A 27486-nucleotide genomic window follows, 5' to 3' on the forward strand; every position below is an offset into this window, starting at 1 on the left:
TCCAAGTTTATGTTTATTTTTTTATTTATTTTTTTTTTTACAGAAACTCCAGAGTAAAGTCTTAACAGACACTGGCAAGACAAACTTTGTGGTACCTTAACCTGCTGATGGTATTTAAAGAGAGGTCAGCAGCATGTTTGCTGCAGCAGCAAAATCCCACGACGGAGCTTCTCCGACCTGTGGTAAAGACAATGCTAGGCTTGGATCCAAGGTTAAGAAAAAGGCCAGCTCTCCTGAAGTGACTTTACCACCTCTGTGCCCAGGGCCACCTTCCTTCTCAGCAGCCATTGTGGGCAGGGCTCTGTTCAGTCGTACCCCAACCCTCAAACAAGTCTCCTCTGACAGACCTTTATCAGTGGTAGAACTCCCTCATCTTATAGCCCAAGTGGGATCTGGGAGAGCCATAGATGACACAAAATGGACAGAAGGACCTCGATTAATGGCCTCAGCATTAGGGACTGAAATCCCCTTCAGAACTGCTGATGAGTTGACAGCACAGAGGTACATGGGATAATAAGAGATTTGATTTTGATTTTAATACACCCATTTGTTCTGATGCAATTTTAAAAGTTGTGGGTATGAGCTCATTGCTCATTTAGCTTACATGAGATGCTAATTTATGAGATACAATACTATTATCACACTACTTCACACTAGGAAACATTATGATGAAATATGTAATGTTGATCATAGAATGCGATAGGATTGGTAGGCCTTTGGTATTCTGAAACACACCGCTAGAAATAGATATTTTCGAGACACAGTTTTATCCCAGTGTGTTTTTTGGAAATCTGTTACACTGTGAGAATAAGAGCTATCAGATTTAGCTGTAAAAATTCACTCCCCAAACTTGTCTGATAAATGCTTTGTTGTTTACACTCAGTTTTTATTGTTTCAGTCTCACAGAGAAAGATGAATCAATAAAAGTCACAACATGTAAGAATAAAAAGATAATGACTGTGAAAAATGGGAACACAGCCAAACCAAATAAAGTTCCTCTCACTGGCACAAAGGTAGTTGATATCTTTGCCAAGAAAAGAGACCTGGGAGGACTGGAGCTTTATTACCTGAAAGAAGTGGATGGGGACTTTTACAGGTACACTGTAATCAGGTTATCTACCCACCTTTAATTTCACACTCCCATAGATGTTATCATGTAGTATTTTAATTCTGCTGGGATGCACACAATTAATCACTGAATACACAGTGATATTCCCTCTTTGTTTTTAGACCCTATGACCTGCAAGTGGTCCATCCCAGTGACGCTGGTTCTGAGCACTACATCTTCACCCCTAATACTGTGCTACATGTGACAGAGCGGGGTTCTGGTGGACTTGTCAGTCTGGGAGAGTGGTACAGGGAGTTTATGTTGTGGAATTCTTTGCAGGAAATCCCATATTTCAGGGAGTTTAGGCTGCGGAAAGCTTTCACCTGGTAAGTACATAAAAAGCAGGACTTTCTGTCTCTTTTTTGTTTTATCTTAACGCTTTGTCTTGTTTTTTTGTTTGTTCCAGGTGGCATAGAAATGTGCGCAAGATCTTTTTCCAGCGCAGGTGCGAGAATCTGCAGGATATTCTGGTTATAGCTGTGCCTCAGTTCAGAAATGCTCTTTATCTGCTCACCAGGTGAATCCCATTGACCTTCTGGATGTGACCTTTAACTTTAAAAAGTTATAGATGGTAAGATTTATCATTAGTTGCTCATATTGCGTGGTAATGATACTGTATCTTTTTACAGAATTATTGAAGAGCTGAAAAGGACTCACTGGCTGCCCCAGGAAGTGTCTAAAACCTTCACGTTGCTGGAATTCAAGAATGCACTGATAACCATGAATAAAGAGTGTCTGCAGATATTGGAGAAGTTATCACAGTGTCGTGCTGGCATCCTAAACGTGGTAACACAATTTTCTGAAGTAAAACAAAACAATACAAAACTCAAATGTGTTAAGGTGTGAAGAATAGCTTTAATGATGGAGCAAACATTACAGACAGTTTCATCTGAGAAAGAAGTTTGCCCATTTCCAAAATCTGGGCAGTTTTCTAGGAAGCACTTTTTTTTTTTTTTTACAAAATGCATCTTTAAAATGTTATCACTTACATTTTTTATTGCAGTGATGTTTTTTTTTAATCCCCCAGGTAAAAGAGGACAGTTACAAGGCACACAACGAGCTTCAGCTGCACATGGAATACGCAAAAAAGCCAAATAAACGCTATGAACCCATTCACCTCCATCTGGCTCACCAGCAGGAGCTCAAGAGAGAGTTGGCTCGGTCTGAAAGCATCTTGCAGAAATTGGGCAACTTTGCTGATCTCGTCAATCAAATGACTGTGCAGAGTCTCGTCACGATCACCCGACAAGATGTTGTTTATTTCCTCAACAATGTTTTGAGGGTAATGAGAGCATTCTTCATCACTCTATTTATGTAGCAGTGTCTAACTACAAGGACACAAGCCTTACTGCTACTGAAAAAATGTTAATTAAAAACATAATAGCCTTGTCATTTTTGCTTTGAATAAACAACATTTTCAGATAGAGCACTTTTGCAACCTGCTCTGGAGCTTTAACCAGGAGAGATTTAGATACACATTTTTTATTACTATGAAATAATGTAGGAAGCATCAGATAAAAAAAGAGAATGAATTGGATTAAAATGTAATTAAATTAATGCTGTTGATGTATTTTTGTTTGTCAGAGGAAGAAGTCTCAGCAGCGCTCTCTCTTCCACACTGAGCTGTGTTTCAGTGCCAGTAGTCAGCTGAGTGTGGACCCGCCAATACATCTGTTCCAAGAAACAGTGAGTGAAGCACTTCTGACTGTTGGCAACTCCATAATCCAGGTAATTACAAATTTCCACAGTTAAAAACAAAGCTACACCTACATTATATTATATTGTTCAGTTGTTACTGGGTGTTACTGGAAATGTGCCTCATATTTGTGACAATTGGTAATGGAGAAAAGAAATTACAACGTAATATTTCACTTTTATAGTTCATAATCTGAGGCACCACATAAACAGAAAAGTGTTTGCACCAGTGGAATGACTCAGTTACCAAAACACATTAAAAAAAATGACAGTATGAATATCTCCAAAGGGTTTATTTGCACAGATGTACGGCCTTGGATGTACTTATTACAAATAACATTAAATTTGCTCTACAGCAATGACATAATCATTTTTAGAGAGTTATATACAACAGTTATGTAGCATTAATACTTCCATTATATTTAATGTTTTATGTTTATTGTATCTGTTTATTCAAGCAGTGTTTTTGTAATTTTGAACAGCATTTCGATCATTAATTTATCACCAGCCTTTTAACACCTTTCTTCTCTGGTAGATGTGTGACACTTGTGGATTCTTCCTGGAGATAAGTGACAGTGTCTTAACCTCGGATTTAACATCTGACTTCAGTTGTATTGAACATCTGACTGTTACAGGTACGGATCTTTGTGTTGAGGTTGTTGCTGGTCTTCAAATTTCACTCTTCTGATTTCAGTTGATTGTGTTAACCTGCAGCATTCATATAAAAATTTGACTGAAGCTGGCACAGAGTTGTCATTCCTGTTGCTGTATGAAACGGTTCCAAAATCAGATTAACTATGGTATATTATTTGTCATTTGACAGACATAATTCATTGAGTATCCATTGTTTTAATTCTCAGGGGACAATAAGAACAACGATGGAATGACTGGTCGCAGAAAGTTATGCTGCGATCGACTGCTCAGAGACCTGTCAGCTCGATGGCTGGCGCTGTCTCAACAGACCACGCTAATGGTGCAAGGCGACAGGGTGCATGGCTGCTACTATCCCCTCCCCAAGGGACAGCTAGAGTGGCACATCAGCATCAATGACATTGCAAAACAAGTTGAGAAAGAGCACGCCGAGATCATGAAGGCAAGACTGTCATTTTCAAATCAATTACTAGCAAGTGTTAAAGCATAATAATAACAGTCGTGTCGAAGAATTTACAAACCTGCTCACACCTTTTAGTAATTCTTCCTGTTCTCTGGACAGAAAGCCGCACTAGAAATCCAGCAGCTGTGCGAGAGCTACTCATGGTTGGTGGACATCCATTTGTTCGTTAGCCAATGGAGTCAAGCCTCTTTGGAATCCATGAAGGATCAGCCTGCTGTACAGTATGAGGAGTACATAAAGAAGGTGCGTGACTGGATGGAGAGAATCTACACAGTTCCCTCATCAGTCTCCACCTCAAACCAGCTGTTTATCATTGAGTGCACTCGCATGAAGGAACATCTAGGTATGTCTTTTTTAATACTGGAGTACAGATTCCTCTACAAGAACTTTTCAAATCAGCATTGCCCCAAAAGTAAACTGTATGGCCAGTTGATGGGTTGAGAAATTGCTTTCTCTCTCTTTCTTCTTCATGGTGAATGCCCTGAAAGCTCTAATATTTTTTTTGCCTTTGTTTTTCAAGGACAACAGCTAAGGGTCATTGAGGAGGGAGTGCTACAGCACCTTGCTGAGCAGATAAAGCTACACACAGAAAGCCTCATATCAGACCTGGAGAGTGCTTCTGCTGACCTCAAGGCAGAACCAGGAGACTTACATGACCTCTCACAATACGCTCTTACGGTAAAGAAGCTCTCTAAACTTTACATACTTGCATGAAAAATAAAAAAGTAAAAGCAGAAAATGGGATGTAAAGGGAAATACATAACCAGGTTTGCAGAAGAGATTAAAATAACCCAAAGGGTATGAAGACAACACTCTAGTTTTCCTAGTTTTACCTTTACAAAGTTGGTAGATGGAAGATTCAGATCCTGTGAGACTCCTCTTTTGGTCACACATTCACTTTAATTTAATTATTCATCCCAAGGGCTCTGTCTTGTCAGTGTTCTGAATTTAGATTCCATTATCCAAGAATGATCAGGTGATGCATAGTGCATTAAGGTCGTCAGTGATGTTATTTGAAGGAACACCGGTGCATCCTTTTATAACTGGCAGGAGTAAGTAGTCCAGTGAACTTTTGTAATGATGACTTATTTAACACTCTCAAAAAGCAGTTTCAAGTCAGAGTGAGACGTTGTGTGATGTAGATTGTATTTTAGCTAACCATAACCCTCACCTTTGGACATTAGACTTCAAATACTTTTCAACATGTCAACTTTCAACTAATATTTAATGCTCTGTAACATAATAAGATTTTAGCCATCTGATATCACATATTTTGATGATTTCGGAACCCAAAAGCAACATATCACTATTGTTTGACAAACACCTTGTTTTTGCAAAAGAAAAGAAAGAAAAGGTAAATTTTTTTATATAGCACATTTCTGCAACAAGGCAATTCAAAGTGCTTTACGTAAAGCATCAAAAGCATCAAGACTAAGTGCAAAAGAAATACACCATGGCGCCAGTAAAGAGCTGGAGACTAAGACAGATATAAAATAGAAGAATAAAAGTTACAGTGATGTCTTTCACTTTATATTATTTAAGAATTTTCATCTTAAAATTCAAATTTAAAACAGCAGTCTGCAGATTTGAAGTTACATGGTTTCTGATCTTACCTGTGGACCAGGAGACACATTTTACATCACTGATGTAACACTGTATGTTAGCCATGATAAACATATAAAACTGATAATAATGCTAAATGTGTCTTTTCATTTCAGAAAAGGGAGTCTGTGAAAATGTTGGCTGACATGAAGAAACGTGTGGAGTACATTCACTCCCTCCAGGACACTATTAGCATGAACTATAGGATGATGACCGAACAGGAGGTGACTTTGAAAGAAAAGGTGTGCAGGCAAAAAAAAGAAATGATCGCATTAATAATCATATAATAGTTGTACAACTTAGTTTCATGCATCATTACGAAACACTGTAGGGTAATTGCTTTTGTTTTCTATATTCAGATGCTGGCCACCTGGGATGGCTTTATTGCCCACTTAAATCAAGCAGATAGCATTGTGTGCCAACGTCTTCCTTCAGTTGCTAATGCATTGGACACCATGTTCTCATTTCTGGCCTGTGACCTTCAAAACATGGTCTCTGAAGCTACATCGGGAGCCTTCCTTGACCCAACCCAGAATGCAAAAGAGATGGTCCCCAAACTGACCCACATGTATGTGCATGTGCAGAATCTCAGCTCAAAGATGGAGCAGCTCAGCAGAAACAGTCAAAACCTGCAAGGTGAGATGGTATAAATTATGGATATAAATTGTTTCCAGACTGGAAAACATTATTTTTTGAACTCGTGCTTTGACCACTGGTAGATTAAATATGCATGTTTAACAAGAAAAAAAAAAAACTTGGTGGTTTTGCTCTAAACATGGTAAAAATGTTATCATGTTATGTATTTACAAAATCCTAATCTAATCAGACTGTTATGTTCTATTGCCTCCCATTAGAACATCCAATGGATTTGACCGTTTTGACAACACATGTTCAGATGATTAAAGCCCGTAAAGAGCTGTGGGAGCTGATTGCTGTGTACACAGCATGGATGGAGGAATGGAAACAGCTGCTTTTCACTGAGGTAACATGTCAGTGTTCCTCTTTGTACTTACTGACAAGATGGTTAAACATGTTTGGCAAGGAGATCATTATTTGAATGCATTCATTGTGATTTGTTTAAAATATACAACTCAAATTAGCTTTCTCTGTCTGTCTTTAAAGGTTCTGCGTGTAAGATTTAGGGGGATATATTGGCAGAAATTAAAAATAATAAATGTTTCCTTTAGTGGATTGTCATCAAAAAAAGAAGAATTGTTGTGTTTTCATTGCCTTAGAATGAGCTGTCTATATCTACATAGGGAGTGGATCCTCATCCACGTAGTCTGCCATGTTGCACTGCCATGTTTCTACAGCTGCTCAGAATGGACAAACCTAAAATAGGCTCTAGATAGGGCTAGTTACGTTTGTGTGTCAGCCACAGTAGTTAGCAGCTCCTCTGCAATGAGCAGAGTCAGATTTTTCTATGTTAAACTGCTTTATTAGTTGTTTTTGCCAGTATCAAGCACCAGGTCTGTTTGTTTTGGGAAGGAAGAGACCTCTGCAGATAATCTGGCTCCTCGTAAAAATCCCCTAAACATCCAGATCTTAAGTTATCTGACAAAAAAGGTGAGCACATATTAGCAGGTGCTGAGCTAGCGGCCTGTCTTTGACATGCCAAACAGCTTTGGAGAAACACTGATGTGTAACATAAAACTGCTTTATTGAGTGTTTTTACTGGTTTCATCACTGTGTTCATTTGTTTTGGAGAGGAAGAGACCTCTGCAGATAATTAAGCTCCCACTAAAAACCTCCTGATCAACGAACAGTAAAGGAAGTTTAAGCTAGTTGCAATTTGCAGTCCTCACTGCTAGATGCCACTAAATCCCCCCTAATCCCCCTAAATTTTACACACTGCTCCTTTAATTTATTTTGAGAACAAGTATTCTAATGTTAAAAATTGGAGTAATGGTAAGCAAAGCCTATCTCACAATATAACATCACAGTATTTTGTGTGTTGAGTGTTGTGTGAATTAAAACATTTCAGTATTCCTCTGAAATATGTTTCTGTCAGGTTGTGGTGTCACAAGCTCAGGGGAAAATTGCCACGTGGACAGAGCAAGCGCTTTCTCTAACAAGTATCATACCAACCCATGATGCAGTGCTGCAGGAGACTTTAGGAACCCTGGAAAGCTTAAGCCATCAGCTGTCAGTCATGGCCAAGCTGCAGAGCCCCACACTCAAACATAGACATCGGAAAGCTATTTTTGAAGGTCAGACACTTAACTCATTTTGTAATACATGCATGCATGCAACCACAGCATATCTAAACTGATCAAAATAAATTTCCTCTGGCAGGAATGGGCCTAGTGTATGTCCCAGAGAGGGAGGTGACTATTGCTGAACTGACATCTCAACAACTTAAAGTTGATGAGAAACTACTTACCAAGGTGACAACACCAACAAACAATTAAATGCCATTAACACATTTCTTGATTAATTTTTCTAATGGGACATTTTTGTCCTGTCAGATATGCAGAGATGCACAAGCAGAGTGCCACATGGAGCAAACCCTCCAAAAGCTTCAACAGGGATGGAAAACCAGACTCTTCCAGCTGGACAAATTCACTCTGCCTGTTTGGCAGCATCCTGAGTCACAACATGGATTAATAGAGACAGAAGAGCCCACAGAGAGCACTGTTTCAAATCTCCAAGCTGCCAGTCAACACTCCTGTAATGATGCAAGATTCATCATTGGTGAGACTGAATACCAAACTAGCAAATTAGTAATGCAGATGTAGTCAGTGTAATGAGTTACTGCTTTGGCTCTGTTGCAAGAGAAAGTGTGTAAAAATATTCACTGAACAAACTGCTGGGATGTTCCATGTGTTTGTTCACTCAGGTCTGGAAATGCACTTTGCTGAGATAGAGAATGATTTGATGGCTCTGTCCATCATGTTGGAGTCTCCACACAGTGTTGAGTGCCGGGTGCAGATGGAGGATTGGGTGCAATCACTACAAGATCTTGGTAAGGTGGATATTAGGGCTGGGCGATTAATCTGGTTTTATGTTCAGTTACGATTTTGGCTTCTCTCGATTTTCAAAACAAATTAATTGAGATAAAATGAATTTGTGCTGCATGATGAGCCTTCCCACGTTGCTCCCATTTTGTTTTAATTTTGTAAATCAAGCACACCCCTTCCCAGCACATGTGCTCGGCCCTTCCCCCCCAAACAGTGTTGCCAACTTGTCGACTTTCTTGCTAGACTTAATAACTTTTTTAGTGACTTTATTTCTCAAAAGCAATTTAGCGATTTCACCCCATTAGGGTAAAGGCAAGAAATGTAATAAGATATACTATATTGTTTTTAATTTCCATGCATGCTGTGCAGAATAAGCACAGTCTACGGCTCCTCTGCTGAGTCTCTTCCCCTCACTTCATTTGTGCAGCAACACTGCGCAGGCACCAGCTGGGTCTGAGGCAGGCATAGGGTGAGTGGCAGGGAGTGTCCTTCGTGACTGAGCCTTCATTTAGAATTTTGTGTTCTCGATCTTATGCTACCAGTTTGGACAGGCACACAAGAGAACTGGCACAGTTAAGTCGTTTCCCAAAGTCACAATAACACAAACTTAACAACCCGATCGAGGGGCAGCAGAAGACCAGCTACTCATTGTGTTGTGTGAGGTAAAGATTACTTTTTCTGCCAGTGGAGTGTAACGGTGACAGTTTCCCATTGTAGACGGCTGTCTGACAGCAAAGTAAAGTGGTGAAAATATGCTAAATACAGCATATATTTAAAGTGGTGTTGATTTTTTTAGGTGGTCCTATTTTTATGTGACTAAAATACTGCTAATTTTGCTGCTCTTTTCCACAGTCACCAGACTCCCTTCAATATAAATCAGAATAATCATGATTATTATTTTTGCCATAATTGAGCAGCCCTAGTGGATATTGGGAAAAATTAAAAGTTTTGAAAATTTGCCACAAGGTGCAAAAACCATATAAACATTGTTTGTCTTTTGCTTTTTATATTAACAGGGAAGCTGCTCTCTTTATTTGAAAGATATCAGCAAGCATGGGCCTTCTTGACCAGGATGTTCCATGAAACATCCTTTAGTGTTCAGAGGAAGGACCTGGTATGTACCTTTACCTGTGTCATTACAAACCAACACATGTCATTTTATTCCTCTGTAAAACTGATACATTTTCCACCATTTGCTTTAAGTTCACATGTTTTTTTGTTTTTTTTTCATAGTTGGAGCGATTCCAACCAGTTGATGAGACATTTAAGGAAGTTATGCACTCTATATCAAGTGACCTTCACGTGTTGAGCTTGGTTTATTCTAAAAAGACAAATGACAGATTCCATGGTAAAAGCCTTTGCCAGATCCTCATCGATGGTCTGTCTACAATGGAGGCCATTTCCAACCAGATGGTGGATCTCCTGGAGACCCTCTGTGAACAGTTTCCAAGACTTTGGTTCTTGAGTGAAAGGGAAGTGATACAACTACTCTCCTTTCATCCAACGCCTTTCATTCTGCAACCCTTTGTACGCAAATGCTTTAAAGGGATACGCTGGCTCGAAGTGGATTGTGAAAAACCATCTCAAAGCCACAGACGGACAAAGGTGCTGGGGTTTTTTGGCAGCCTCCAGGAGCACATTACCTTTCCATCTCCTTTGGAACCAAATCTGGATGCCTTGGTTTGGCTTCGTGTCTTTGAGAAACAATTAAAGTTGACCATGGTAAAGCTACTGAAACAATGTGCTATTGTGCGAAACCAGCTTGAACCATCCAGTCAAGATTTGGCCTGTGGTAAGCAAGTTGGAGACCCCCTGTTCCACATTGCTGGAAGGAAAAAAATTGTAGTACCCTTACTGGATTTGCTCTCCGAATATCCTCTCCAGTGTCTGCTGGTCGTTGAGGAGGCAGTTTGGTGCAGGGCTGTTCTACAAGCTTTCCAAAAATCGAGCCCAGTGACGTTGAGCAACATAAAAGCATACCACTCTGCAAAACTGAAAAGCCTTGGCAGCTCCATAAGAGATGGAGTCACAGGGGCCAAATGTGAATCTTTGGTTTCTAAATACATGATGATGTATCTACGTGCTTTGGTGCTTCTCACAATGAAGCATATACAGCAGCTGTCTCGACTCATGGAGGTACAGTGTGTGCTGGAATCATCTTTTGAGTGGCTCAGTGTGATGAAGTATCACATTAACTCAGAAGATCAGAGTCTGAAAGGCAATGATGACCCAGCATGTTATGTGGCTATTTTGGGCCATCGACTCAAATATAATCATGAGTATATTGGTCCAGAAGATTGGGTGATGGTTCATACTCCATCCACAGATCGGGCGATACTGGGAGTCCTCCTTGCTCTGACAAGCTACAGATGTGGGTTTGTGAGTGGACCTTGCATGTCTGGAAAGAATACAACCGTGGCCCAGTTAGGAAAAGCTCTGGGGCGACAGATTGTCACAATGCAGTGTTGTCCAAGCATGAGACCTGGTGTTGTTCAGCGGTTGCTGTGGGGTGCTCTACAGACTGGAGCATGGCTTCTGCTGGACTCTGTAGACTTACTAACACAAGGGGTCTTGTCATTACTGGGGCAACATCTCGGAGACATCTATCAATCCTTCTCAGAGTTAACAGGAAGTAAGAATCAAAGATGGAATGAGGAGCCAAAAGGCAGAACTGCAGATGAGGTCACAGACTGCAAAAACATTGTTGATTCAAAATGCCACCTGGTACTTGCAGGGAAAAGCATTGCTGCCAGCCTAAACTATGGATGTGTTCTTATCTCATTGAAGGGATATACATCTGAGATTCCAGAGAGTCTGCGATGGGCAATCAGACCTATTGCATTAACCCATCCAGATTACGGGATCATTGCTGAAGTAATGCTGACGTCCATTGGTTTCTCAGAGGCCACTTCTTTAAGTCGACGTCTAGTGTGCCTCATCAGCCTGGCTAAGGATTCCCTCTGTCTGCCCGATTTTATCACTGATGACCAGAGCTGCTATCTTGTTGTCTTGCAAAAGATCATTTTCACCTCTGAAATACACCTACAACAAAGTGTAAGGCAACGAGAAATTTCAGATGAAGCTAAAGGAGTGGCTGTAGAACAAACTGAGCGTGCAACTGCACAAAATGTGACTGCCGGAGTTGTTGGAAAGGATATAAAAGAAACTGAAAAACCATCTCGGTTGTGCAGTTCTCATTTGTCAATTATACGGGGAATAATGGAGGAGGCAGCCATAGTCAAAGCTGTTTTTTCTGTCTTCTTACCTGTTCTTTATGAGCACAAGAAAGCCTCACAGTTCTACATCATTTTCAAGGACACATTCCCTATTGCATGTCAGTTTCCTCTTTTCCAGCAGTACATTGAGGAAGATGAAAAGATTCCACTTAAAGAAGCAGTTACAGAAGCATTACAAAGAAAACTGTTTCACCCTGACACAGAAATAATTAGCAGTGCTCTTACACTCTACCAGACCATGACATTTTCTCAGGCAGTTATCCTTATAGGCCCTTCAGGTAGTGGAAAGACGACCAGTTACTGTGCTCTAGCTGGGGCACTAAATCATCTGGCTGCCAAGGCAGATGTGTTTGAAAATGGAAATATGATTGAGGGAGATACCCCACAGGCAGAGCCACAGATGTCTGCTTCAATCTGGAACCCTGTTGACACTGTGGTCTTATTTCCTAATGCCATGTCTCATGAAGAGGTATTTGGCTGCTTCTGTGAAAAGAGAGGATGGCAGGACGGAGCTGTTGCAAAGGTGCTGAGAGATTCACAGCGACATGAACCAACATGTTCCTCAGTCTGCATCAATAAAAAGAAAAGTGATCAGATACAAACATGGCTGGTAATGGATGGGAATCCTGTTGAGCATCCCTGCTGGTTAGATTACTTAACCACACTATGCATTCCTAAGGACCCCTTTCTGTGCCTGCCATCAGGTGAAACACTGCTATCCCAGTCGCACGTTAAGCTGCTCATGGAGATCACTGACCTACGTGATGCAAGTCCGTCTGCAGTGACCCGTTGCAGCCTTGTTTATTTCACAGGTATTGATGTGTGGAAGGCTGTGTGGAAGAGTGAAATGGATGCTCTATCTTCTGAGCACAAACTGAATGAAGTAACCTTGAAAATGTGGAATCGACTGGCTGCAGATCTTTTCTCCAGCACTCTTAGTCTTCTCAGGCAACAGGCTTTAACCTCTGCAATCCATAATGATGGCGAATCATTTAAAAACCATGTGAATGGAGTGCAAGAAATCATGTCCTTTGTTCGGATCCTACGCGCCCTACTGCAGTATTTTGAAAAGGATGTGAAAGAAGCTGAGGCAATACCACAAACAGACAAAAAAGGTATAACCATTGCTCATTAACATGTAACCTCGAAATCATACAGACTAGTTAAGGTATTGACTTTTTTAATACTGCATCACTTATTCTCCCACCAGATATACCTCTACACAGAACTGGAACAGCAGGCACAGATCCCCACATGAAACAAGATCTGCTCGCCAGGAACCTTTTTCTGGTGGCTTATATTTGGGGATTTGGTGGATATCTTCATCCTCGGTAAGAGAATCTTTTGGACGTGTTTTGTAGTGTCAATTATTTATGCAAGTAATTTAATATGTATATTATTTCTATACGCATATTTAATCACTTTTTTCTTAAAAACTAAATATTTGTCACAGATTTTCTTTGTATACTTCTTGTTTATATTTCAGCCACTGGCCACAGTTCGACTTACTAGCCCGTCAAGTGCTGTTTAATTGTCGGTACAAAATTGTGGTTCCTGATGAGGAGAGTGTGTTTGAACACTTTTTTAACATCGACAGCAAAATATGCCCCAGGAGCACACTGCTGACAAATTCTATCACCTCCCAGGTTTGTCCTAAACATTCTCCGTAGTATAGTGAACGTACATGAATGTAATGTTCCATGCATTTAAACATTTTATCCAACAAGTTTCTTAAATCTCTTTATACAGTATGTGAAATATACCCATCTCCTGAACATCATGTTGGAGGCAAACCAGCCAGTGTTGCTTGCAGGAGAGCCGGGTTCTGGGAAAACCACTCTGTGCAAATCTTTGCTGAGTTTTGACAAACCACATATTAGCCTTCCTGGCAGTCCACTCCTCAGCTCCAGGGACCTGCGCTCTATACTGAATAGCATTAGCTGCCAGAAGATCTGTAAAGATACTTTGAATTCCATGACTAAACAGCCTGGATTGCTTCTTTTTGTGGATGATCTGCACGAGGCCTCTTGTGGTGAGTAAGAAAATTTACCTGAGGAGAACTAATATAGTTTAATTTGAATGTGATGTTGCACTGTGAGAAGCTTTCTAAGGTTAATGTTTCTATCCGTTCTGTTGATAGATGTCTCTGGGAAGATGTCAGCGGCTTTAGAAACACTACGACAGAGTATTTCGAAGGGAGAAATTCTAACATTTGATGCCTATCACTTAAAGTCATTGAGTGCTGGAACCATGAGATACATGGCTACCTGTTGTGTCTTTGGAATGGGCAGTCACCACAGTAATGTGATATCCTCCAGGCTCTCACGCCTGTTCACTATCTTTGTGCTCCCCAGCCTATCTATGGAGGTTATATTGTCAATCCATTCTCCTCGGCTGAAAATCTGGCTCAAAGAAATGCCACTGAAGCAGAGTGGTGAAGACATGGCATGTTGTATCATCACTGCAACTAAAGATCTGTATCATGCAGTATGTGAGCAATTCCAGCCTACTGCACAGAGGCCCCATTTCATGTTTTCCCATCATGACCTTCAGAAGGTGTTTAGAGGGATGTGTCTGTGCCAACCTAACATCCCAACCACAGGGACAATGCAGAAAAATGAGCATTCACTACCAGGCTTTCCTCCACTCCTGCCAGGGCCTGCATTAATTCTTAACATAGCACATCTCTGGATGCATGAGTGCATGCGTACTTTCCGTGACAGGTTATGCTCAGAGGATGAAAGCAAAACTCTTGTGTCACTCATAGCCAAGACAGCAACAACCCACTATGGAATTAGACTGATTGATGAAACTCAGCCTGTCTGTTCAGATGATCCACCCACTGTCACAAGCCTTCCTAGTCACACACTACCCATGGACCCTGCAGGCACTTGTAAGCCTGTAGGTCAGAGTTTAGAGACAGTAAATCTTCCTGAAGAGCCAACACCAGCTGGCCAGTCAGACCTGAGGAAATACCATATGTTGACTGAACCTTCCCTTCTGTCTGAAAACATTTGCTCAGAAGAGGCAAGCCTAAAACCTCAGCCTCTGCAACCCATGATTCTTCAGCATATGGAAGACATAATGGCTCAGCTTGTATATGGCCCTGAGTTCCCTGAGGCCTCAGCAAATCAGCAACACAATGTGAAATGTAGCTCTTCTTATCAGCACAGAGACCTTGACGTACTACTGCAGGAGCTGTGTGCATGCATCGACAGAAAAGACAAACGAGAAAAGGCTGGTAATGACTACAGCATTACTACCAAATACATAGTACACAGACAGAGGGTGAGGCAGCTGTTACATATCCTCAGGGCTCTTCTCATACCTGGAGGCCACGGAGTGCTGATTGGCTCAGACAAAGGCACAGGCCGTAAAACCACTGTGCGATTAGCTGCCTATGTAACAGGCTGCCATTTGATTGAGGTGCACCCTGGTAATGAGAATATATTGCATGAAATCCTAAAAGACGCTGGGAATCAGACCAGAGTGGATGGAGTTAATGTTATCATACTGGTCCATGAGGAAATAAGCCAGACTGTGAGAGAAGAAATGTTGGTGGCAATGGCTCACAGAACCTACCCAGGGCTCTACACAGATGAGGAGCTGAGAAACCTTGTTTCCAGAGTGACTGATATGAAAAACTCAAGACAATACCTCATGGACAGTTGGACGTTTGAGAAGTAAGAGGAAAATATCCAATTAATCTAATAGTGCTCATGCTAGTTAGCTACATTGTTTAGATCTAACTTAGTTCTGTGTTGAAATAAGTATTTGTAATGCTAATGTTCTTGTGATGTTGGCATTTATCACTACATTAATTTATATTGTGGTAGTAGTGACAATGATGGTAATGTAAGATCATTTACAGGAGTGGGCTAATAGATAAATCCACTACTTACAGTAAGATTTTGAAAATGAAAATATGAGCACATTGTAATTGTAAGCCATATTTGTTCTGATTCTTTTCACAAAGGTTCTTGAGCCAAATCCACAGAAATGTGCATGTGTTCCTGTTGCTTCCCTTCGCCATGTCAGACAGCAGTGAGACACCTGCCAACACTGGGACCCACAGATGGAATGTAAATAAGTATTTTCTTTGAAATACTGCACCTGTCATTGAACCTCTATACCTGTATCCAATAACAAAACAGAGATCAGTCCAGGCACAAACATTTAAACTTGTCCCTTTACGTTTGATACTCTTGATTAGGGTGCAGCACACTTTGTGCCCCAACTGTCACATTACAGTCGAGTCACTGTGGTCCACATTCTAAATGTATCCCGTATCATTGAGTATACACATGAGATTTTTCTGTGTGGCTGATTCATTGGCAGCGATAAGATGTATTACAAACCTATTTTATCGGCTAAACCTGCCTCCAATGGTTGCCGCTGCCTGTGCAGTCTCCATCAGTCACATGGAGGTCAAGGTGATGTCACTGTGTACCTGAGAATCTCAAGTCGACATTGAGGAAAATGAATAGCTCAAAAAATAAAAATCACTCCCACCAAGACATTTTACGGTTAGTGTGATCTTCAGTTCCAGTTTATTTATTTTTGTAGACATTTATCACTTTGACTTAGAGGTTCAGTACAACAGTTAAATAGTTTCTAATAAAGTCAAAAATTGTCAAATTTAGTGCAGGGATTATATCAGCCAATTAATCAACTATCGGCCTTTTCCTGTTCCAAAATATTGTTATTAAATTGGCCTTTCAAAATCCATTATTGGTTAACCCCTAGAATACACAGTCTTCAATTGAATGCGGACCATGTGGACTCTACTTTGTTGTTATTTTTGGGATGGAAAGGGCTCTTTAAACTGATTAAAATATTATTAGAAATTCCACATACATAATGACACAACCTTTAAACAGCAGACCTAAATAAGTTACTTGTTATCCTTTGTGATTAAGGCACAGCTGACCAAGGCCCTGAGCTTCAGTTGCTGTGTGGAAGTATACCAGCCCTGGTCCAAGCAGTCTTTAATTGAGGCTGCTGCTCAGTGCCTGAAAACTGGTCCCCACAAATGTGAGTGACTCCACCAAAGTTAGTCTTTACTCGCTTTATTTTTCCACTTTTTAGTTTTTCCAGGCTGTACTACGACATATCACTTTTAGTTTTCTTTTTCTTTTTACTTAGTGGAGACAGAAGGCTCAGAGGCCAGCCTGACAGTGGCTATGGCAGGAATGCACCAATCTGCATGCCAGTATGCTTCAGTCCTCCTGAGAGATCAGCCTTTCAACCCTCAGACTTATTTGGAGTTCATTGCTAATTATGGTTACCTATGCAACCATCTGCACATGCAACAGCAGAGCCAAGCCAACAGGTAGTTGTTCTTTTTTACTCTTTTTCTCTCTGTGTCTCCAGTATTTCATTTGCTGTTGTGCATACCAAAACATTTATGATAATACTACCTTGAGCTAGTTTTATTTGATAATGTCACCCTATACTGTACCTGACAAAGCTTCAACAAAACTCCAACATGGTAACCTTCACAGAGGCAGTTCTTGTTGCAGAGCTGTTGAATTGAATTGCAGTACAGGTCTAAATGAAATTTTCTTGACACAATATTATGTGTTTTTCAACAAAAAATACACATACTGGTCTGCAATAACGATTGTATTTTTCCAGACTCGCCACTGTTCTGTCTCATTTGGATGCTCTGAACAACACAGCTGTGCAGTACAAACAGCACTTAATAAGTCTGCAGGAGAAGGTTGCTGAGACACAGCAGGTAATGTAGAGCAATTCAGCATATGCAATTCAAGTGGGATCAATATTCTATGTAAGGCTGTAGCATTATTGACTGCCACATTTTCTATACCACAAGAGATTTTTTTTGTACCACAGTCAAAAATGATTTAAACAACCTTGTAAGCAATATATTCAGTGCACTCCAGCGTCCCATGGAGGCTGAAGTAAATAAAGTGAACCAGGGAATATTGTTTATTAAATTCAAACTGAGAAACTCTGAACAGTTTTGCATCTAATATTAAAGGAGATATAATGTAAAAGTAACCCCACATACCCCTATTTCTCCATCCTTTAGCTTGAGAAAGAACTTCTCAAAGCTTTAGATTATCAGAGGAGGATGATCACAGAAGCCCAGGAGAGATGTGTTGAAGCAGAGAACAAGCTGCATCATCTGGAAGAGCAAATTAGTCACGCTCAGGAGCAGGTGAACAGATTTCATGTTTTATTAATATCAGCATCCAAAACGTATGAATTATTTAATATATACTTAGAAGAAGCCCAAAATATTTGTGAACAGATCACATCCTAAAGGTCATCTAATTTGCTTTTTCATCATACCATCTCAGATTGTTGGGAGTTGAAATTCTGTAGAAGTGTCACAAGAAATGAACTGAACGTTTTAAATTGTTTTGTTTTTTTTGTCCTAGATGAGACATGTGTTCCTGTCAGGCCTCAAGATTATTAACTGTCTGAATCCATCTGACCTGGAGGAGGTACGCCACTACAGAGACCCACCTGATGGAGTGGTGAAAATCATGGACGCCATTTGTTTGCTCTTTAATCGTCCACCAGGATGGGAGAGCGCTAAACAGCTTCTTGGACAATCCAACTTCTTCCAGGTGTGTGGAAAAAACATTTATATTGGAAAATACCTTTCTTTAATAATAGAATTACTACAGTGGTGTCATGAATAAGTTAAGAATGGTCTCATTGCTCTGCATACAGTGGCATAAGAGACTACTTTGTTGCTAATATGCTGATTCTCTTGTAGGAGTTGGAATTTTTTGACCGCTACAATCTGACAAATGAACAGCTGCAGCAGCTTGGCCAAATAGTTCACAGTCCCCAGTTTGTACCAGAGTCTGTGCAAGAGGTGAGCAAAGCCTGTGAGTCCCTGTGTCGATGGGTTCAGGCTATGTATGAGTGCTGCTGTATGCAACACCAAGTGTTGATCAAGCAGCAATTGGAAATGCTGGCCAAAGAGGCACGAGGTCAACTGCACCTGGCCAAGCAGCACAAGGAGGACGCGTACCATCGTCAAGAGAATGTCAGGCTTCAGCTGCAGTTGGTACAAAAAGAACTGGAGGAGGAACTGCTGGAGCTGCACAAAGCTGAGATCTCAGAAAGAAAAGCTTCTATAGCTGTAGGGCAGCTGGAGATACATGTCAAAGACTGGAGGGCAGCCGCTCAGGTAACACAGAATTTGCAAATACACTCTACATGTCTCTTAAACATGCCATTTCATTTCATACTTTGGTATTATTTTTTAACATCACTTTGATTTCAAATTATGATTTTTCTCTCTTTTCCCCTCAGGAGGCAGAGTTGAATAAACAAACCTTACCAGGAGACGCCCTTATCCTTGCTGCAATCATCTCTTATTTAGGCCCCTTTGGACCTGATATACGCACAGAACTGCTGAGCAAGTGGATGGAGCTTTGTCAGACAGGAAGCATCAACATAAACCCCAAGGACCCCAGAGCTTCCCTGTTTACTCACCCTGACACTGCACCTTCTTACCCCCTTCTCGGTTTTCCCATCCCTGTGTCTGAGAGGCTGCAGCTGCCTCTGGGCTGTGCATTAGGTATGCACCAGGACGCTCCATCTGCCAGAATGGTGGTAAAGCTGTTGCTGTGGGGCTGCAGGACTGCCGGGGTTCAGCGCTGGCCTCTACTGGCAGACACTCAGCAGCATCTCGATATAAGCTCACAAAGCTGTTTCATTACAGGTAGGCCCTTAAATGAACAAAACATCCGTGCCATATGTTGCATTCTGTATCATCTCCCGCCGGAAATCCTAGGCTTATTTAATCAATTTACCTTTTATTCTAAAATACAAGAAGTTATGCTCATTACAACTTTCCTGAACAAAATGCTGTATATATCACACAGTTTTAACCAATTTGTATAGAAAATCACCACAACCAGTACAATGAAAGTTTTCTCTGCAGGAGAGAATGCCAAGCTTGAGAAGGAGACTGACTGTGGAATGGTGGTTTGCGCTGACGATCCAGAGCTGCTTGACAAGCTGGACCAGGCAGCAGAGAAAGGTAATTAGGGGATTAAAAATATTACTGATTATCACTTTATGCAGTATCTAAGTCACAGTGTCCCTTTCCAGCCTTAACTCATTCTAACCTCTTGTTTTTTAGGTGTAAGAGTCCTGATAACTCACGTGGAACGTGTAATTCCCAGTCCACAGTTTCTGGCCAGATTGGCGCGCCCTGCTGGATGTTACCCTCCAGGGTTAAAACAGCATGTTCAGCAGACCCACCCTGAATTCTGCCTCTTCCTCAGCACCCATCTGTCTGTCCAACTGCTTAACAGTGGTAAGAAGGATTTGTCAATATAACTGTCAAGGAGTAGTCTCTGTTAAAGTTGCTTACTTGGCTTTTTCTTGCAAGAGTAGTGCAGGACTTTCAAATTCATTCATCATCCCAGTACAGAAATTGAACAGGGGTTTGTCTTGGTGATTGGTCAAAGCTGTAACTGATACAGAGATATACTGATAACTTTTTACAGATCATGATGACCCTCAGTATTAGGACAGCATACTGCTCTGTACTGTTTGCATTACTCTGCTCATAAAAAGTTACATTTAAATAAAGAAAGTGATGAAATTGACACTTTGGAAAAAGGCTCCTCTAACTCATCTGAAAGCAGTGGCTAACTAGGTATTCTTGCTTTTGTTCCTTAGAGATCCATCCGTCCATCTTGACTCAGGTACGTGTCGTTGACCTCTCTCTGAGCTCAGAAGAGATCCAGGAGCTCATGCTGACACAGCTGCTGCAGTCTGAGTGTAAAAACCTGCTGACTCAACACTTGCAGTTCCAGAATGACAAGCAGTTGCTGCAGGAGAAACTGATCTCAGAAGAGGTGACGAGAGCACCATTTACTATCATATCAAGCAAATATGGTTTCTGTTGTCTCATATGATTCAGTAAATTAGGATGAAATCAGTGTGGGACATTTCTATTGAACAAAATGGTATGGTTCATTATGGCATTAACATGGCCGGCAGGCATTTGTTCGGAATTTACATCCTTTCAAGTGGGCTTTACAATAGATGAGTGACAGTTGCATTAGTCTTTTTTTTCTATGGCAGCTGTCATTGTCAGTATTCTTTGTAACTATGCATCAAAATCAGTTTGTGAATTGGAGCCCATGTAGTTGCAAGATTCCATATTTTATTTCTAAAATACATATTTTCATTTTACCTGTAGTGCTATTCATCAGTCTTGGTTTGACATGACTAGCCACGTGTTGGATATATATCAGCTGTAAAGATGGAACTGGAAGGCGCCTGACTTACATTTGAAAAACTCAACAGCAGTGTCTCTTTCCAGAAATCATAACCTGGTTACTTAAGATAATCCACAGACCTGAGCAGTTTCATGTAGGAACTTTTTTCTTTCTACCAAATGACACTCGCCAACTGTATCACTGTGGACGAGAGGCTCATGCTTGTGATAGCATAAAATGTAAACATTAATGCGTCCTCCCTGGCTGGGCTGTGACATGAGCAAGCTCAGTGGTGCTAGGTGAGCTCACAGTAGATGCTAGCATGCTAGACTCAGTCAGTCTTTAGACTCTTTGCTTAACTAAAGACTGATGTCTTTCTCCCTGATTTTGTGTTTAGATGGGCGGATACAATTTCAGAGTTTAGAAAAACTCCCTACGTTGCAGAACCAATAGTAAATCCGCAGGGCGGTCCTTGGGTGGCTCGCTGAACTCTTGTGCTTGTAAACATAGTCTGACTGCGTTAAAAGTTTTAAACAAAGTCACTGTAAGTCCTTCATTTCCACAATCTTGTGGACTGAGCACACATTTGATAAAACGGAGTTAAATCTCTCGGCATCCATTTTCAAGCTCTCTGTGTGTTTGTTTCCTTGTGGATGAGAAAAGGGGGAGCGCACATTTCTGGGAGGGTGTGTGCTTTTAAAAAATGCAAGAGGAGTTGCTTTGTTGCCGGCCGGCCGTTTTCTCCGGTGTGTTAAACACGCTTTAGAAAGGAGTGTCCCCAGACTATCAGAAGGCGGAGATCTCTGATTGTTTGGTGGCGAGACTACTGGTGTGCCATCTAGTTCACTTATGTCCAAGGCAGACATCTTTATGGCTGATACCTCCAACACTTAGCAACTAACACCAAAACAATCCAGACTGATAAATAGCACCACGTGTAATTTTGATTTTGGGGTGAACTTGATAAGCGTCAGGCTCAAATGATTATCAGTTAATAATTTTCCAGGCTTGAATCTTACAGTGCATGTTGTGCCAACAAGCTGTAGTTTGGCTTTGCATGTCCACATTATCTACATTAGACTGTGAACTATGGAAACCTTATTAACTGTGCTCAAGGTGTAATGGTGTCAATGCAGACCGAACATGATGTGTTGGTTGTAGTGAGGATACGGCTCACAATCATGGACTGGGCTTTTGGGAGTAGTTTATATATTTGTTAATCAAGCTGCCACTGTGGTTGTGATCAGTGAATGAAAAAAGTTATTTTCTTTAAGTTAAACTAAAGCCTAGTGAATTCCCTTTAGTTGATAATGTAATTCTTGTCTTAGGATGCTCTGATGGACTACATCCTGCAGTCTAACACCTCACTGCTAGAGGACTCTGCTTTTCTACCCCGCGTGGCTGCTTGTCAAGATGCAATGAAGAAACTGCAGGCAGAGATGCAGCAGCTACGTAAGGAGCTTGAGCACCATGACCTCCTGCTGGCTGTGGTCAGACAATTAATGAACCTGGCTGCTGCTTTTTACCGGTCTCTGCAGGAGGTGTCCCGTCTTTCCCCTGCCTACTACTTTTCCCTGTGTGGCTTCATCACAGTTATGCAAGAGGCCTTAACTATGAAGGACAGGCCATTAGTGTCATGTACCACTGGGAAAGTGTCAGGGGGTATAATACCAGAGGTCACAAAGCGGATGGCAGTCCAGCTGCTGGCTCAATACAGGCCTTGTCTCTTCAAGAGCCACGTCGCTGTTCTGGAGCTGCTGCTGTCTGTGGCTCTTCTCCAACACAACCAGCTGTGCTCTGAGGCTGAGAGGGTGGCTTTAGTCAAGGGTCTTCAAGACATAGAGCATCCTGTCACTGAAGTGAAACCCTGTTCCCATCCTCCTACTGTCTCTCAGTCCACCAGTGGTTTACCCAGCTGGATACCCCCTCATATCCACCCAGAGCTCCTCTGCTTGGAGAAGATCCCAGTCTTCAAAGGGTTGATTGCCTCTCTCTCCACTTGGCCCAGTCAGTGGCAGGAATACCTGCGCTTCCCGTCTTCCACTGTAGCAGGGGCTGTTCCCTGTCCCTCTCACTCCCATCTATCCCTGCTACAGCGGGCTCTCCTCTGGAAGACCATGCTCCCCGAATGCCAGGAGGGGCTAGTTAAGGCCATGACCGACCACCTCTACCTGCCTGGACAAATTGCAGGTATGGAGGCCCCTCACAGTGGGAACCCAGACACCCTCTTAGGGTATTTTGTCAAACATGCGGGACCCATTGTGCTTACATTGCCGAGTCAAAGAGGAGATAAGTGGACAAGCATTCAGCCTCTGTGCTTAATAAACAAATTGGCCCACTGTGCAGCAGAAACAAAGAAGGTAACACACCATTTCATCTTGTTTCAAGTTAATATTTGCAACTAATGCACACAAATGCAGTGCTTGATTCTTTTCTTAATAATTATGTCTTAGATTCAGGTGAAAGTCATTTCTTTTGGGGCCCAGTGTGACACAGAGGTCATTCTCTCAACACTGGACAAAGCTGTTAACAAGGGCCACTGGTTGGTTTTTAACAACTGTCACCTGCTGGAACAATGGGAAGATACAGTAGTAGCTCAACTCAGTCAGTTGATGTCCTCTTTCAGAGGTAGGTGGACCATATAGAATCAATTTAAGTTGTATTTCACTCATTATCAATTACAACTCATCTATCTACCTATCTGCCATCTTGTCTGCCTACCAACATGTTTCACAGAGGAGCTACGTCTGATTCACCCAAGCTTCCGATTGTGGTTCATAACGAAAGAATATGCATCACGCTCCATACCAGGTAGATCTATTACATTTCCATTATTGTTCTATCATAGCCTTCCTTTCAAGGTCAGTCACCATAGCTTCAAATCAAGGGATGAAGGAGTCTTCTCTTTTTCGCCACCACTACCACTGCCTAACAGATTACATTATAAATACTGCTCACTATATTGTCAGCCTAATCGCAACCCTCCACAAACAAAAATTATTACGCTCAGGCTGTAATAATGATATTAATTTTAATGATGATGGTTGTTGTTATTAAACAGCGGCAGTGCGACTGTGTGCCCTGCCTCTGGTCTGTGACTCTCCCTGGGATCTGAAGGAGGAGCTGAGTTGTTCCTTGCGACAGGTGGTGTCAGTCATACAGTGTCAATCACTGTCGGGTGTCACAGCTGACAACATGGAGCTCCTCCTGCGCTGTGCCATCTTCCACTCTGTGTTACTGCAGAGACAGACCTATAAATACTTAGGCCAAGGGAGAATCTACGAATGGTGAGGCCATTGCCCTACTGTATACTGTAGTTATCTGTATATTTCCCTGTGATATCCATTATGAATGAAACTCAATACTGTATGACCTGAACTGATGTCTCTGTATTTTAAAGCCAAGGCACATTCTTCAAATGGTGGATTTTTCAGGATGGATTAAGAGTTTATGTTGTGCATGTGGGTTGTTTCTGTTTTGAAGGAGTCAGGAAGACCTTCTGGTTTTGATGGATGCACACATTTGGATTGGTAGTCTCTGCCATGACAAGACTAAGGCTTTGAAATATATAGCAGGTGAGGCAGCATTTACAGATAAAACCGTCCCTCTAAATCAGTTACTGTACGCTTTAACCTTGTTGTACTTTTCATTCGTAGTTAATCTAGTGCATGGTGGCCATGTACTAGACTCTGCAGATTTGAAGGCGGTGGACAGCGTTGCAGAGACCTGCTTCAGTAGAGAATCACCTCTCTGGAGCAGTGGACCACACATCCTCTCGAATATTACCAGGATTCCTGGCCGCTTTGGTAACCAATAACTTTCTCATAGTACTATATTGTGCTTAAGTAAACATCATACTAGCTAGCTGATGGCACAGTTAACTGGAGGAAATAGATCCTGGAAAGATCTTTTCTTCCCAGCAAACACTGGTTGGACGGAGACGTTGTGTCCCTGGCTACAAGTGGTACTGGTCGGATGCAAAATCTGCAATGCGATTATGAGGCAAACAGCTAGATGACGACATTGTTTCCATGTCTGATCATGATCCATTCAGACCCTTTTTTTGTAAGCCAGGAAATATTGATCATATTACTGCCATGAAAAAAGCAAATGCATGTATCTTTTTCATTTTTAAACACAGACATTTTATCAACAATTTGGTTGTGAAATGGATATGATCAGATGATGATCACTCCACGTCCAAAGAGTAGTATTACTTGATGCCCATTTTTACAAATTTAAAATAGATGTTCATGCCCTTTATTTATATTTATATCTACATGTAAAATGTATTTCTGTCCCATTATTCTAAGCCTGTGGTGTTTGCAAGAGCCCAAAGCTGTCTTTGATCGGACATGAGAGAATTACCATTCAGGACTTTAGTATAAACAGTAGATAGTAATATTAAATCCATGTACATAGAAAGTTGTGGTGTATGAATAGACTTTCACCCAGAAGACCACAGTCTGAGTCCCATGTAGGTCAAACGTAGTTTATTATCCTGTTTCGACTTTGCTAGGGCACTTCAGAAGGAGGACCTGCTGACAGCCAGGTAATCTTGTGGACATTGGTACAACTTTCATTTTGGAACTATTTTTGAGCCATAAAGGACGTCTTGATTGCACATTCAAACAATGGTCATTCAATGTCTCAATGTTTGCTGGGTTTACTCTTACATTTAAAACATTTATCTGAAGCCTGTATGTAGAACAAGTATTACAATTGCCACTTTAATGTAAGGCTACAGTTGTAAATCATTATTACAAACAACAAGCAGCAAGGAGTCCAAGCATTAGAGCCACAGTGGGTGTTTGTGTGTCAGAACAATGTATTGATTGTTACTATGTTTTATTTCCTCAGATTTGTCAGAACTACTGCAGATTTTGGAAGAGAGTCTTCAGGATTCAGAAAACATTAATGACCCCCGTGTGCTGGGCTTCGGTGCAGATGTGGCAGCTGAGATCATCAAGATCAATAGCCACAATCTGAACACACTCCTGCAGGCCTCCCAAACTCCTCTAGGAACAGTGAGGAGTTTCTACACACAGCTAAACCAGCCCACTACATTGCCAGCTCATAGCCATGCTAGAGACAGACTGCAGGCTCTGAAGAATTACCTCACACACAGGAGTGACAGCAGAGTTAGAAATGCAGGAGCTGTTTCTCGCAGTCACCTGTGTGACTTCCTCCAGGCTGAGTGGTATGATCTCATTGATTTGGTGTCTTCACTCCTCTCACAGCTCCAACAGCCCGTTCAATACAGCTCGCCGACCTTTGCGTCCCTCCTCGAGCTCACTGACTTGTCTCGCTTGGAGAGGAGAGCAGAGTTGCTCAGTGCTTATCTCTGGCACCACAACACTTCAGATCCTCCCGGAGCATACCGACTATCTGCCTTCAGAAACGCCAGAGGCTTTCTGGTGACAGTGATGGGAGAGGCTGCTCAACTAAATCGCAAATATATCAGCGATGTAGCTCTGCATTTTCAGGTAAAGCATACAAATAATCAAATCATGCTGAAATGCTTTTTAAAAGTTAGAACCCAGTGGATGAAAATAGTTAATTCCCTGCCATTACTCCTGCAGGTCAATTACTCATATTGATCTCTTCATTACAGGTTCTGAGTGATAGTACTTACCCAGCCTCACTTCCCCTGGACGCTGTGTATTTGTGTGGCCTGGAGCTGAGAGGGGCATCATGGGATACACAGCTAGGAGCCGTACAGGACACAGTCTCTCCACAGCCATGCTCACTGCCCCTTATTTGTGTCACAGCTCAAGTCAGGAGCACAAAAGACACCTTCTCTTGTGAAAGTTCACAGTTAAACAATGGCGGCAATGTCAAGGTCACACATGCTTCTCCACCGACCGCCCCACAGCTACCACTCTATCACTGCCCGCTCTATCTTGATGGAGAGCAGGAGAGTGGAAACTGGGGACTGGCAGATGTTAACATTATCACTACGCTTCCCCTTCAGGCCAAGCTAAATCCTGTGTTGTGTAGTTTGAGGAGGGTGAGGCTAGTGAGTATGCTCGGACTAAACCACCCTGGTTTTGTCAGCTGGGGTGCACCAGACTGATGCTCGGATAAAATGCAGCTACATATTTCTACATGAGAAATCCTGTATTTATCATTAGGACAGTTTTTTTGTAATGTTTTGAATTTTGGTTTCTCATTAAAAACTTCAAGCAGTGTCATAACGGTAATTTGTAGTATTTTATTTAATCCAACTGATTCAACCGGCATCACTGTTGGGTGTGGTCAGAGGTGTTGCACCTGTAACCACACCCAACAGTGTTGTCATGATGTACTAATATACCCCGTAGTACAGTTCTATATTAACTTGGTGTTCATTTGAAATCTGTGAAAATGTTTATGTATATACACAATTATTTTGCACCCACATGTATGAACGCACATAAAATACCCTCAAATATATTTGCAGTTATCCTCAGGTCAGGGGTGTATCAAAGGATATTTAGAACAGAAAGCTGTGAAAAGGAGGTATGCTTTGACATTTGCAAGTAACCAAATTCCTTCTCCCCTCCTCTAG

At 41.5% G+C, this 27486-nt stretch overlaps 2 protein-coding genes across 2 annotated transcripts in view; both read left to right on the forward strand.

Annotated features, from left to right (window-relative positions):
* The window catches only part of LOC117254929 (extracellular serine/threonine protein kinase FAM20C), a 42788-nt gene that overhangs the window by 13287 nt on the left and 2015 nt on the right, over positions 1–27486 (forward strand). The gene's annotated exons all lie outside the window — the stretch shown is intronic.
* dnhd1 (dynein heavy chain domain 1) lies at positions 23–27476 on the forward strand. Its single transcript, XM_033623389.2, has 43 exons — positions 23–501; positions 899–1096; positions 1231–1434; positions 1515–1625; positions 1738–1894; positions 2136–2390; positions 2693–2836; positions 3339–3438; positions 3664–3896; positions 4017–4260; positions 4438–4595; positions 5636–5761; positions 5879–6155; positions 6374–6501; positions 7531–7729; positions 7815–7906; positions 7988–8213; positions 8359–8484; positions 9496–9593; positions 9713–12830; positions 12926–13046; positions 13202–13361; positions 13465–13747; positions 13856–15398; positions 15692–15797; positions 16635–16749; positions 16861–17047; positions 17353–17455; positions 17771–17899; positions 18123–18314; positions 18467–18886; positions 19012–19423; positions 19646–19744; positions 19847–20023; positions 20392–20570; positions 22265–23296; positions 23390–23564; positions 23673–23747; positions 23998–24223; positions 24420–24511; positions 24593–24742; positions 25797–26422; positions 26551–27476. Exons 1-43 carry the CDS (start codon positions 134–136, stop codon positions 27010–27012), a joined length of 13626 nt encoding a protein of 4541 aa, XP_033479280.2. The 5' UTR covers positions 23–133; the 3' UTR covers positions 27013–27476.

The sequence above is a fragment of the Epinephelus lanceolatus genome, chromosome 3 (genome assembly GCF_041903045.1).
Source record: "Epinephelus lanceolatus isolate andai-2023 chromosome 3, ASM4190304v1, whole genome shotgun sequence".
In the NCBI taxonomy this organism is placed as follows: Eukaryota; Metazoa; Chordata; class Actinopteri; order Perciformes; family Serranidae; genus Epinephelus; species Epinephelus lanceolatus.